This window comes from Oryx dammah, unplaced genomic scaffold (assembly GCF_014754425.2).
Source record: "Oryx dammah isolate SB20612 unplaced genomic scaffold, SCBI_Odam_1.1 HiC_scaffold_5, whole genome shotgun sequence".
Lineage (NCBI taxonomy): Eukaryota > Metazoa > Chordata > Mammalia > Artiodactyla > Bovidae > Oryx > Oryx dammah.
The window spans coordinates 47003858-47017894 of record NW_024070189.1 but is presented as its reverse complement, the minus strand read 5'-3'; the positions used below and the strand labels follow the sequence as shown (position 1 = coordinate 47017894).

The 14037-nt window shown below is 48.1% G+C and overlaps 1 protein-coding gene across 2 annotated transcripts in view; it reads right to left on the bottom strand.

Moving 5' to 3' along the window:
• Nucleotides 1-14037, bottom strand: part of GLRA1 (glycine receptor alpha 1) — an 87115-nt gene that overhangs the window by 14038 nt on the left and 59040 nt on the right. For both annotated transcript variants that reach the window (XM_040239542.1, XM_040239543.1), the window contains exons 4-7: nucleotides 6703-6926; nucleotides 3914-3996; nucleotides 2459-2596; nucleotides 196-410 (exon numbers count right to left, since the gene is read on the bottom strand). In XM_040239542.1, coding sequence (XP_040095476.1) covers nucleotides 196-410; nucleotides 2459-2596; nucleotides 3914-3996; nucleotides 6703-6926 — 660 coding nt within the window. The remainder of the gene's footprint in view (nucleotides 1-195; nucleotides 411-2458; nucleotides 2597-3913; nucleotides 3997-6702; nucleotides 6927-14037) is intronic.

Below are 14037 nucleotides of genomic sequence, written 5' to 3'. Positions count from 1 at the left end.
TAGAACATGATGTTCTTTACAGGAAATGTTCTGGAGGAAAGGTTTATGTAGATCTGAATGCTGGATCCTGCTGAGTTTAGAGGATCAAGAAATAGTGCCTAATTCCTTGTGCATGCCTGATCTCAGGCAGGGAAGGGAGACGTGTGTCCTCCGTGTCCGTCCGGGTGTTCTGTGCTCTTGGGCGGCGGGACTTACCTTGGGCAGGGATGCTCGAGAGCCAGAGCTCTGGGTGGTCATGGTGAGCACAGTGGTGATACCCAGGCCCACACGGGCAGGGGCAGCATCCATGTTGATCCAGAAGGAAATCCACGAGAGGATGACAATGAGCAGGCTGGGGATGTACATCTGGATCAGGTAGTAGCCCATCTGGCGCTCCAGGTGGAACCGGGCCTCGATGCAGGTGAATTTGCCTGCAGGAAATTAGAGTGAGAGGCAAAGTGGCCTAGGAACAAGGCTCTGAGGCCAGAACAGCCTCAGCTGGAATCCTGGTCCAGCCTCACACTAGCCGTGACCTTGGGTGAGTGTTTGAATCTTTCTGTGTCTCAGTTTCCTCATCCATGGCAAATCGGGGATGATGATGATGATAGTAAATAATAATAACACCAACCTCACATGGCTACTCATGTTTACCGCGATGGTAAATGAGGTGGTAAAATGAGTAAAGAACTTAGCATAGCCCTCACAAACCATTAGGGCTCAGAATATCATTCATCATCAGCCTCATCATGTGATTATTTGATACCTACAGGGAAAAGTTCAGCCTCGGTAGTCTGCCCTTCACAGTGCAGCCTGTTTCCACCCCATTTCCCTTCTCTTCACCTCACCCATGACCCCTACACTCCAGCCCTTGCCTTGAATATCCTCTGTACTTTCACACTTCTGAGTTTTTGAGCCTGATAATCCCTCTGCCCGGAATGCCCTTCTTCCACCCCACAACCTGCCAAGGAATCCTGCCTCTCCTGTATGGCAGTTTAATGGTGACATCTCCCCCAGGCAGAGCTCTTCCTTTTTCCCCATGTCCCTTCAGCTCTGTTCACTTGAGCATCGGATCCTTTAAGGTGTAGTACACTGACTAGGCAAGTCAACCTTTCTCTCTCTTTCTCTGTCCTCTGCACCAGGCTGCGGACAGCTCATCTCTCAGTCTGTGTCCCTTGAATTGTGCTGGGCTGTCCCCTGGTGGGGTCTTGGCTCCAGTCCACTGACACACAGTTGCCAGGGGAATTTTGTACAGTTCCCTGGACTGCACCTTCCGTGTGGTCAGGGCCTTACCAGTCTTTTCTCATTGAATCCACAGAACTAGCCTGGGTCAGCTCTTACTTAAATGTGGGTAATGAAGGGCCACTGAGATAATGAATGAGAAAAACGCTGTGGTGTATGAGAGTCGGCCGTGATTATTTGATACCTGGGGACCCATTGGCTCTCCGGACCCATGGGCCCTGCATCCTCCAGTGAGGAGGGCTGACCATGGCCTTGAGCATCCCCTGATAGTCGTAATTTGAGGGGCCTGAAGCCCAATTCCTTTGGGGACTGAGGGATGACTGGCCTGTTCTCTCTCTCAGTCGCAGCTTCCCAGGGATGAAGAGAGTATTTTTGAAGTTTCTAGGATGTCTATCTCCGAGGTCACTGGAAAGGGACACCTGTCCTAAACAGAGCAGAACCCAGGCTGCCTGCTCTTTTTCTGGGCCTTCCACTTGCATCAGAACGCACAATGGTTTCCCTCAACTCCTCACCCTCACCTCCTCCTCTCCTTGGGTCCTGTCACAAGCCTGTCATGTGCCTCCACTTCACTGGGCCACGTTCACACGGCAGGCCCCTGCCCCCCCCCACAGCTGGCATACTGACTGGCGGCCTTTTGTCTGCAGTGTTCCATAAGCTCCTTCCCTGCCTGAAAACAGGGCAGGCGGAGCCAGTCTTGGTCCTACCCCAGTTCATTCCCGTGTTCATTCTTCCAGCAAAGCCTGGGCTAAGCATGGGAGGTCGTAGCTCACACTCTAGGGGACCCTTTCCAACTTTACTGCTTACTGATCCTCAGTGCTGGCTTGCAGCTCCCTCCAGAGGCCTAGTGGGAACATCGTCTGCTCTTGCCCTCTGAGCGATGCCAGCCGCTCTGTGACACCGTTAGATGTCCTCCCCCTGCCAGCTCTCCCTTCTGCCTTAGGTTCTACCCTGAGCTGAGCACGCTGCTACCTGGAAGAAAGACTGGATCTCCCAGTTCCCCTTGTTGTGAGCCCTGGTCCAAGCTCAAGTTACTTGCCCCAGGACTTTAGGAGAAAATTGTGGGAGCCACTTTTGGTTTCAAGGGACATTCCCTTAACCCCTGGGTAATAAATGCAGAACTAGACCCACCATGGGTGCCTCATAAGACCCACTGAAACAGTGATGGCATGAAGGTTTGCAGTGACCTCTGGCCCTGGCTGCAGTAGGGTGGGACCCGAGGAGGGGGGCCCCTTGTGCCTACCTGTGTTGTAATGCTTGGTGCAATATCTCAAGTCCTTCTCCTCTTTCAGGATAAACTGGGGTAGAGTTAGTCCGTCTGCCACCTGCACAGCCCCCTGCTCCTGCCACTCAAAGATGAGGTCATTCATGGTGTATCCAACTGGGATGGGATCAGAAGAAGGAGAAGTCACCACCTGGAAGCCCTTATCTGAAGCATGTCACGGGTGATTAGGGTTAGAGGTGAAGAGGCATCAGACCCTCAGTGGAACTCGTGAGACTACATTGCTTTATTTCTCCTCCTCCCATGGGTGGTTAAAGCGGGTTTAATTGCTTGTCTTTACTTCACAACCCTGTTACCTCTCTTGCTTGTCCCAGCATCCCACCTTAGCATCCCAGCTCTCAGTTCTGTTGTCAAGTTCAGCTGACCTCTGCTATTTTTGGCCTGTGCACCATCCTTGCAAGCACATCCGCCTCCCCCCCCCAACCCCTGAGGAATAACTGTATGGATTGCTGTCCTGGTGGGGCTGTCAGTTGGGGGACAAGGTCTGAGATGGTGACTCATTTAGGCCAATCAGACTCTCTGCTCCAGAACCTTGACTCTTGAGTAAAGTGACAGCAGGTTGGGAGCTGGCTGGTGCTGGCTCTCCTCAGAGGTGGTGCTCCAGGGAACGGTCTGTCAGTTCCTGTTGCCTGAATGCTCTGCCCTGGTTCTTGTACTTTAGCTTCTCCTCCAAATCTGTGAGGAGTTTGAACCCCTATGCCCTTCCACTTAATTCCAGTCTTTAAATTCGTCAGATTGGTTTCTCTGTTTCCAATCAAGTAAGTGAGCTACCTAATCGGTTAAAATCTTGGTTCACCTGTGAACTCCTCCATAAAGCCTTTTCTGTATCCTGTCTCCTTCCCAATCAGAAGGAAGTGCCCTTTCTGCCTTGAGGCCACAGCGTTTTGTACATCTAACCACACACTTACCACTTGTTGCTCTGTGTTAGAATATTTGTGTGGACAGACATCTCTCTCCCCTGCTGGAGTGAGCAACTCTGGGAGTTTAAGGACTCTGACTTATTTAAGCTATGACTTCTCTATTCCTGGTGAGCATGTTCACAGAGAACATGGAATAGTGCCTCTTTGGAGAATGCTCTAGAGCAGGACCTGAGTCAGACAATGTAAGGGAAGTTACATTTCTAATGCACTTTCTAAGAGCAAAGCCCCTCATCTGGTATTTTGGACTGTTATAGCACGGCAACCCACTCTGGTATTCTTGCCTGGAGAGTCTCCATGGACAGAGGGGCCTGGTGGGCTACAGTCCATGGGGTTGCAAAGAGCTGGACACGACTGAGCAACTAAACACAGCACACAGCACAGTAATCTCCTGGGGTCCAGGGGTTAGGAGCAGATGTGTGGGAATTTCTGCTGTCCCATGGGTAAAGGAGGATCTGATTTTTTTTTTTTTAACAGAGGCCTCATGCAAGGGACTCACAGCTTTCCAGTTGCATAATGCACGTCTGGACATCCATGGGGAAATTCTTCAAGTCCATGGGGCAGGCCAATGTCAGGGTGATTCTGGGAAGAGAAAGGAGTTGAATGATGCTGGATCCACAGACCAGGGAAGTTGTGCCTCCATGCTAGTTACTACCAGCAAATTAGTTTTCTAGGAGAGGGCAAGGAGGTCAGGGAATTAGGCGTTTATTGAATATATGCACGTTTATTAATATGTGCACGTTTCCATATCAGAGAGAGAAAGGAGGTTGCCTCCGGTTACACAGAGTCTGTGGAACTTCTGGGCTTCTTTGGTGTCTGTCTGGCTTCTAGAAACCTGCCTTTAGCAAGTTGCCTGAGGCCTGGAGACCCGCATCCTTACTCTTTTGCAGAGCTCTTGGGTACGGACAGAGCCTGACTTTTAAACTGAGCACTACCAGGCCTTAGGCATCCCCAGGTGCATCTGGAGCAGGTGTGTAGGTGGTTCTTGGCTCCTCCCTTCACACACTCATCAAAGGTGATTTCCAAGAGGCCTCCTGCCTTCTCAGTGTCCAAACACAGCTGATTCCCATCTGCGGGCTCCCGTTGGCCTCAGCTGGGAAGCAGTGATTACCCCAGGCTTTTGGGCTAGCTGTTGGTTTTGGGTTGTTCAACCCTGGCAGAGGCTGCAGTCTCAAGAAGAGGGAGTCCCCTTAGCAGAATCCTAGGTCTGCAGCTCAGCTGAGATTCAAGGCTTCAGCTTGAAGGGCTCTGCCAACTCCTGAGCCCCTGCTGCAGGGAATGGAGAAGAAAGACCGGTGGAGGCCAAAGAGACTTCAGTCGACAGGCCAACTCCCGCATTTGACAGGTGAGAAAACTGGGGTGCAGAGGAGGCTAGGGAGGGCTGCCTGTCAGTGCACAGCAAGCTGATGGCTCAGCCAGGACTCAAAACTATAACTCCTGGCCTCTGGATTTTGAACTCATGTATTTGCTGACGGGCTTTCTAGCACTGCTGTCCTGAAAAGCCAACCTCAATGCCCAAAGACCCCTAACTGGTGGTCATGTGGGGCTTAGCTGCTGGCACCTTGGCCCCACATGATGAGGCACACAGCCCTGGGTGAATGCCCTCCTCCAGCTTTTACCCACAGCTGTGGATGTGGGCCCTTTAAGTACAAGGCAGAAACGAGGGAGGGAAAGAAGAGGGAAAAGAGGGAGTGGGAGGAGGAGGGGCAAGGGAAAGGGCACGCCGTTGAATTTCTGCAGATAAAAGCTCTAAAGTGGGGCAACTGTCACACTGGGTTAATTTCCTGAAGTTGAATGACCTTGGAACATCACTTTCTGCTGATTTGTCCTTCTGTCATGCTGCACTGGGGCTTAGCTTCCTGGAGATGTGAAACTAGCCTGGCTGCAGCAAATCCCTAGCCAGCAGGGCCTTGGTGGCCATCCTGAACCTGTCACTCTTCCAGTCTGGATGTGCATGGGGTGGAGTGGGCAGCAAGTGAGCAAGGCCATGTGGGCCCCTGATTCCTCCCAGTCTGCCCTCCCGCGGTGCCTCCTCTCCCTCCTGAGGTCCTTGAGTCCCACTCCTACCCTGTCTGAGTCAAGTCACACTTGGGGATTAGGGCCTGTACGGCCTCTCCTATGGGTCTCAACACTTAAAGCTTGTCTCCTAATAGAATTAAAAAGATACATTCCCCTGAGGAACTGGTGGAGACAGGGAGGCATTTAGGACCAGTGCCCCTTTAAGCTCTTTGAAATAGAAATATGTTCATCCAATATTTGAGTGCCTGTTGAATATTCTTCTAGGCTCAGAGTGGGCATTAGATCCACACTAATATAGTAGAATCTAGGTTCTACTACTAAATAGCTGTGGGAACTCTGGCAAGTTGCTTAAACTTTCAGATCCTCACTTGTCTAATCTGCAAAATAGGCATAACAAAACCTGCTTCATAGAGTTGTTGGGAGGATTAGAAATCATACGTGGTAAGTCTCAGCCTAGTGGGTAAATTCTCAGGGAATAATGCATAGTAAGAATATTACATGGACACTGGTTCTTCCCTCCATGCCTTGCAGGAGGAGACTGGGAATTAGGTGGGATGGGGGTTGCAGAGTGTGGCAGAAAATTCTGAAGGTTTGACCCCAAGTAGTATCTGCAGGATCCCTCCCAGGAAAGAGGGTCCCAGGTTCTTAAAGTCAATACAAGAATAGAGGGTAGAAAGGTTTTATAATCAGGACGGAGCATCCCTGGTTTATACCTGTGAGCAGCACTGTCCACCCGGCAGGCCATTTGTGTTGAAGTTGCTGTGATTTTTCAGACTTCATGCCTTTGATCCTGCTATTTTTTTTTTTTTTAATTATGGTAAAAAAGTGTAACATGAGATCTACCCTCTTGATACATATTTTAGTGTACAGTCCAGTATTTCTGTCTACAGGCACACTGATATACAGCAGCTCTCTGGAACTTATTTATCTTGAGTAACCAAATATTCCTGGGGTGGGCATTGACTTCGAATACTCTTTTCCCATCTTGTTTTATTGAAATGCTGGGGAGGCTTGGGGGCCTAGTTTTAACCCTCTGTCTCTAGGCTGCTTCCTTATTCTCCCTGATTATAATGAGCCATGGACTTCTAGAAGCTCCCATGGTGTTTGATTCTTTCTTGCTGATTCTAAGTGGCAGAGCAGGCTCTGCCTGTTCTGCAAAGGGATTGGGTTGTCAGGGCCTGTTCACCTCTGCTTGGCCCTCCTCTTAGTGTCTCCTTCCAGAAGGTGTGTTCTGAGGATTCAGGGGGTGATGAGCCTGACGGGACTCACCTGATGCTGTAGAGGACATTCCCGTTCCGGGAGATCCTCAGCAGTTTGTTGTCTGTGGTGATCTCGTGGAAGTGGGCCCCCTTCTCATTGGCAAAGAACAGGTCAGGTTTCCAGATGGAGTCCAGCATGGATGGGTCCAAGTCCAGCGAGTCATCAGGGTATTCGTTGTAGGCCAGCCGGGGGTCGTTCCACTGCTGCCGCAGGAAGATGTTGACCCTGTAGTCCTACAGCCAGGAGACAAGGAGGTGGACTCAGTTAGGCCCTGGATTGTCACATGGTGGAGGGCCTGGGTGCTTCCGGTCAGTGTTCCCCAAAGTCCATTCTGGAGGATGTTATCAGAGTGCGGGTTGAGGTGTCAAGTCTGTGCATCAGGCAAAAATCAGGGGAGTCATAATTATCCCTGAAAATTCTCTGGATGCCCTATTAACTATATTCAACTCTGAACTGATATAATTTAGGTGTTTTGATAAGAGAAATAATACATCACAGATAAAGTCCTCCTTTGATTATTAACCCCATCAGTGCAGTAATTCTCTTGACCACTAAGCTTTGAGAGTCACTATTCTAGACAGATTGAAAGAACAGAAAGACTAAAAGCTAATGCCTGAGCAGTCACACTATTTTGCCCAGTTCCCAAGAAGTGAAGGAAGGTTGGGTGGAGGAATTTTATAGTGTTCTGCTGGTCTTAGAATTCATACCACTCTGTTTTAGTACCCACCTTCTATTACCTTTTGTAACATGTGTTGATTTGTTTGTTTGGGGAGGATTAATAGATGACACACCTTACTGAGTTTTAAACCCAGTGCTAAGTAAAATGCTCTCTGATGGGATTGTAGTGTAGTTACTCCACTGAAAAAAGATGACGATCAAACCAAGTAGGGAAATGTTTGATTAAACCAAATATATCAGATTTCTTTATTCCAGGACTTCTCAGAGACCTTAATATACTAAGGAGTTGTGTGTATCTCCAAGAAGGGACCAGACTATTCACTATTTCCCTGGTTCGTTTTGGCCATAGAACTCTTATTTTGTACACACTACTTGTCTTCTACAGAATGTAGGTTAGAAACTGCTGTCCTAGTTAAAAACTACCCACTTCTCCATCTTTATTTTTCTCTGGATGGGGAAACTGAAATCAAAAAATAATTGAGACTGGCCAGTGTCTCTCTGAAAAGGCAAAGCAGAGCCCATTTTGAAGCCTGGGTGCCTTGACTACTAACTGAGGATTTGTTCGTTGGATCCTAGAGGAACTTAAAGAGTCCGTTTAGTTTGTATTCACATCCTGAGAAGCAATTCAAGGTCTCCATGGTGGGAAATTGGGTAATGAAGTTAAGAAATATTTCCATTAAGAAAAGTTTTAAATTTTGTTAGAGAATCATTGTTAACTTGCAGCCCATGAATATTTCACCGCAAGTAGAAATTGGGGTGTATTTGTGTTGTCCTGTGAAGAAGGGTCTGGCTCTCTCTGTTGGATTCTCAAGAGGGTTTATAGTTTCCTAGAATATTATAACCTCAGTTCAAGTCCAGCGTTAAATGTTCTCCTTCAAGTAATAATCTCTACTCGTAAGCACCTGCCATTGCTTTTTCTCTGAAGGTGCAGGATAAGGGAGGTTGTGCTCTGCTTTCTTTTGGGGGGTTGCCTCTAAATCCTCATCACTCTTGGTCTGTCATTAGCACGAATGAACTGAAACAAACAGCCCTTCTCCCCGCCCTCACTTTCACCCCGCCACTTCCCCCCTCAGCTCATGCCTCATTCTGTTCTCCTATAGAAATATCAACAGCTTCATAAAATGTTCCAAGGTATTTTATAGGATTGTTCTATAATTTAATTGCAGCCTCTCCCTCCAGGCCCATAGAAAATGGCATTTGGTCTCATAACTTCATATCTTATAAGTCCCAGGGTGGAGGGAAAACTTCAGACCAGACTGGAAGTTGATGCTTTGTTTTTCCTACTGTCGGTAATAGATAGCTCCCAATCTGGTTCCATCTGATCAAAGATTAGAAGTGGCCTCTTTTTGTCCTGTGGATTTTACATGAAGTGTATGTGTGTGTGTGTGTGAGTGAGAGAGAGAGAGAGAGAGAGAGAGAGATGAAGCACTGGGCAATTCATGTCAGAGTAAACAGACTATGAATGGTTGGACAGAAAAAGCCTTCAGGTCCCCAAACCCCAGCTGCACTTCTGATGTTCTTGCCAGTGACATGTCAAATGGTTTATGTGTCTGGAAGAAGGAAAATAAAGTGGCATTTAAAATGGCCTGTTAGGCACCAGGCACTGTTCTAGATACCGTCACATACATTTAATCCTTACAAAACCCCTGCAAGCTAGACGTTCATATTCTCACAGTGAGCTTAAGGAAACCGAGGTTTGGAAAAGTTGAGAGGCTTGTCCAAGGCCCAGAGCTAGCAAGCAGCAGAAAGTGTGAAAGTAAAAGTGTTAGTTGCTCAGTCATGTCCGACTCTTTGCAACCCCATGGACTGTAGCACTCCAGGCTCCAGTGTCCACGGGATTCTCCAGGTAAGAATACTGGAATAGATAGCTATGCCCTTCTCCAGGGGATCTTCCCAATCCAGGGATCAAACCCACATCTCCTGCATTGCAGGCAGATTTCTTTTTACTGTCTCAGTCACCAGGGAAGCCCAGTAAGTGGCAGAGCTGGAGTCTGAATCCACATCAGCCCAACCTCCTAGTGAGAACTTGTTGATTATGTCCCCTGGCAGTGGATGGTCAGATCTTTGCTGGGGACCGTTTTCTCTCATCCCTACAGCCTGCTCAGCCTAAGCCTTATCTCCGGTAGGGGCCTTAATGCCCACAGTCTTTCCTGATTGCTTCCTTTTCTGATCTTCTGAGAAAACCAAGTCACCAGAAATGTTTAATTTAGCACTTCCTCCCTGTGTCTTATCTCCTTAACTTGATGGGAAACAATTAGAGACAATGGACCTGACCTTGGAGTTCTCTTGTACCCTCCTGCCTACCCACCCAGTCTGTGTGCCTGGTGGGGGACGAGGAGGAACACAGCCACAAAAAGTTGGAGTATGAAGAGCTTTCCCCATTTTATGGCTGGAGAGACTGAGACTCTTTTCTAAGGTCACACAACAGTTCACAGAAGACCTGGGATTAGAATCTGGATTTACTTCTCTGGGCCCCACTGTTAAAAGAAGGAGTTAGGAGGGGATTTCCTGGAAGTCCAGTGGTTTTGATTCCACACTCTCACTGCTGTGGCCTGGGTTCAATCCCTGGTTAAGAAACTAAGATCTCTCAAGCTGGGTAATATAGCCACTCACAAAAGAAGTTAGGCTAGATGGTCTCTGAGTGAGTGAGTGAGTGAAGGTCACTCAGTCGTGTCTGAGTCTTTGTGACCCCATGGACTGTAGCCCACCAGGCTCCTCTGCCTATGGAATTCTTCAGGCAAGAATACAGGACTGGGTTACTATTTCTTCCTCCAGGGGATCTTCCTGATCCAAGGAACGAACCCAGGTCTCCTGCATTCTAGGCAGATTCTTTACCCTCTGAGCCACCAGGGGAGCTCCTAGATGGTCTCTAAGAACCCTTCCAAATCTCATAGGTAATGATTATTAATTTTACTTTTCCTGGTGACATTTAACTGAGTGTCTAAGTGCCAGGCATTGTTCTAGGACCTGGAAAAATCCATCAAGAACAAGAAGATTTGCTTACCTCACATGGAGACAGCGCTCTGCTGAGGCTTAAAACAGGTCACTGGGAGATACAGAGTTCAGGCTCTCCATCTAGATTTGGATGTGGGGGTCAGGGAAGGTGCCAGGAAGATGTGATATTTAAAGTGAGACCAAGTATGGCAGAGTCGAAAAGGAAAAGCATTTAGGGCAGTTGGAACTGCCCCTGTGATGGCCTGGAGGCAAAGCAAGAGCACGTGCCTTGGAAAGAACAGTGAGTGAATGAATCGGGGCAGGAGTGGGAGGAGGCATGCAGTGAGTGGAGTCTTCAGAGAATTCTAAGTAGGGAAGGACATTATTATAGTTGCATTTTATTACTGATATTTAAAAATACTTGAGTTTTCTTATTACAGAAGTAATGCATGTTGACTATAAAAAATAGAAACATACATTACCTAAAAGAAGAAAAACAAAATAAAAACTGTAGGGTTTTATTATGAAATGCTTCATAAATAGCGTAAGAGATGTGGAGACTGTGTCTGACACCCACAGGCAACTTGTCTCCTCCTCCCAGTGGCCTGGCTCCTCCCCTCTGCATCGACTGATATTCTCGTCCCTGGTTGGTAAACAGCAGTGGGAAATGCCATTCAGAAGGAATCAATGTAATTGTTGTAATCGACTGGGAGCTAAATGCTGTCTCGCTTGCTTGGCCGTACACTCACGTGGGTTGGTATTCAACCCGCTGGGCGTCCACGTTCAGGTTCATGGGCAGGAGGAGCAGCATTGGGGTTCTCCACCCGAGAATCTCAGGTCCTACCTCCTGTGGTTGGCTTCCAGTCCTCAGACCCTCAAGGTGGCCCATCTTCTAAGTCCGAGGGGGCGGGGCTGCCAGAGCTCTGGCTCAGCAGGCTCTAGCATCCAGCATCCACCCTCCAGGCTCGCCTCTGAGAGTCCCTGATGGCCTGATTTCTGGAAACTGGGCAGCTTGCATGCTTGTGAGACCAAGGTAGAGCATTCATTCATCTGTTCTTTCATTCTACAAACACTTACTGAAGGCTTCCTGTGTGCCGCCCCTCTCCCACTGCTGTTATGTCTAGTTTTGCACTCTAACCTCTCCCAGTAACCTCCTCTAAAACTGTAAATTGTGGTGAAATAGGAAGCATGAGGTGCTTTAGGGGAAAGCGCTACAAGCCTGGTGAGAGTGTTGTAGGGACGGGGACATGGAGGGCAAGGTATGTGCCCACTGCAATCAGAACCCAGAGACATTACCCAAGAGGAGAATGAAGAACCAGATTCTTATGTCTTCCTGCTCTCAAAGGAATGTCTCTTCTCTAAATGAGATGCAACCCAGTAAACACTTATGAGGCCCAGTAGGAAAACAATGAGTGTGGAGGCTCAGGCTTCTACCCTCATGGAGCTCAGATTACCTAGCCAGCCAGGAAAGGAATGGACACAAATCTAATGTACAAAACTGAATGTGATAACGGTCAGAAAAAGTTCTATTAGGTATTGCTGCTATTAGATAAGCAGCTGTTAGATATTGCTTTTAGGTTGTTAAGATTACTTCCAGGTGAATCTGGAAGTGATTTTGGGGAGAAGGAAGCATTTGAAATGGCCCCCTATCAGGTTGTTCCATCCTCCTGAAGTTAGCATCTCTACATCTGATATTGTTCTGAAATAAGAGCAATACTTGATTTCTGCTGGGAAGGAGGCCAGTAATGTGTGAGGAAGAAGGACAGGGGTGAGGAGTATGACATGAAGCATGACTGGATGTGGGGGACTGCGGGCTGCGGTCTTGGTGTATATAGGATTATGGAGCGTCAGAGGAATTTCATGTGGAAGGAATACCATAAGCAAAGGTGTGTAGGCAGGGGCATTCACACAGTTCAGTTTAGCTCAACCATCAGCTGTAGAAGTAATAAAACGTCTCCCTTATTGAGGACCTACTATGTACCAGGTATTTTGCTAAGCATGCCACAAATTGCATCTCATTTTAATCTTTAAAACAATCCTATGATTATATGTATTTTCACCTTAATTTTATAGATGAAGGCTCAGGAAGATTAAGTATTTAGTCCAAATTCACGTAGCAAATAGTGAGGTTGAAATCTGGTTTGTCTGATTATATAAAGCACATTCTCTCAATCACTTTGCGGTGTTGAGGCTGTAGAACGGATTGATTTGAGACTGTGGGTATCCTTACCTACCAGACCAAAGTGTTTGGATCTGATTTGGTAGCCGGTTGGGTGCTCCTGAAGTTTTGAGCAGCGGAGCAATAGCACAGTGTGACTTCAGAAAGATCAGTGTGGCAGGCAGGACCATGCGGTGCTGAAGTGAGAGGAATCAGGCCCAGGGAGACCTGCTCTGAGGCCACTGTGACCGTGCAGTGAACGAGTGGGAGGAGCTAAACCAAGAGAGCTGGGGTCGAGAGTGGGGCACACGAGAGAGTCTTTGCTCTCGGTCATCATTGCCATCTTCTTCCTCAAACATTACGTGTAGACTTCTGTCTCAACTCCTTCATTTTACAGATTGCCCAGAGAGGGAAAGAGACTTTTCCTGGGCCACACAGCAATCCAGTGTGGGACTTTTACACAGAAATTTTTCCCTGCTCCATTGCTTTTCCTAACCACTTGTAGAACTTTGAGGGCAGGAGGAGGAGAACCAAGGTGAATCTGCTATCAGGCAGGCTCTGCTCTCTTAGAGAAACTCTGAGACGTCTCTGACCGGGTTTGGGATAAGATGCCTGAGAGCTGGACCTGTCTGCTAAGAGCTGGGGAACAGGGGCATTGAGAGAAAAGGGTCCAGGCCTCATTCATGAGCTGCTGCTGCTTTTCAAGCTTTCCAGACCTCCAAGATGCACTGTGGAACTGGAGTCATAGATGTTGCCTCCAAATGTGAGGAGGGTCAGCCCCAGTCTCTTCACAGTCCTGCGAGAGTGTGGAGCTGACTCACCAGCACGTGCAGAGTTTACTGAGTCCCGACTGAGTGCCAGGCACAGTGCTAAGTGCTTGAACGAACCCTCTCCCCAGATTCTCACAGGGACACTGTTTTATGGATAAATTGAGCCTGAGAATTCTTAGTTCTTTGTCTAAAGTGAGTGACAGGCTTCTCCGGTAGCTCAGTGGTAAAGAATCTGCCTGCCAGTGCAGGAGATGTGAGTTCGATCTCTGGTTGGGAAGATCCCCTGGAGAAGAAAGTGGCAACTCACTCCAGTATTCTTGCCTGGGAAATCTCATGGACAAAGGAGCCTGGCAGGCTACAGTCCTTGGGGTCACAAAAGAGTCGGACAAGACTGAGGGACTAAAGAACAAATGAAGGCACATAGAGGTTAAAGTGCTTTTCCTGACATCACACAGCTAGTAAGTGGCAAAGCTGAAATTTGAACCCAGGATGTTAATGCCAGAGCCCGAGCATTTAGCCACTAGACTCTACCACCCAGGATCTCCCAGTTTTGTACTGAGCCACAGTTTTGTGATACCTTAGTGCCATCAGCAACTGCCTCTGGCTGTTGTTATATACCTGTGGGTTTGTAGAGACCCACAAGTAGCAGAACGTATTGAGAAAGGGCAAAGGTCTAAACGCTTCTGCCCCAGGTTCAACAGGCGGCGAACACCCCTGCCTTATTCCTGGTTTGCCCCTTGGATCTGACCCTTGGTCTTGCTCTACACTCAGGTTCAGAGCTGGCAGAGTCCCTGTACCTGACAT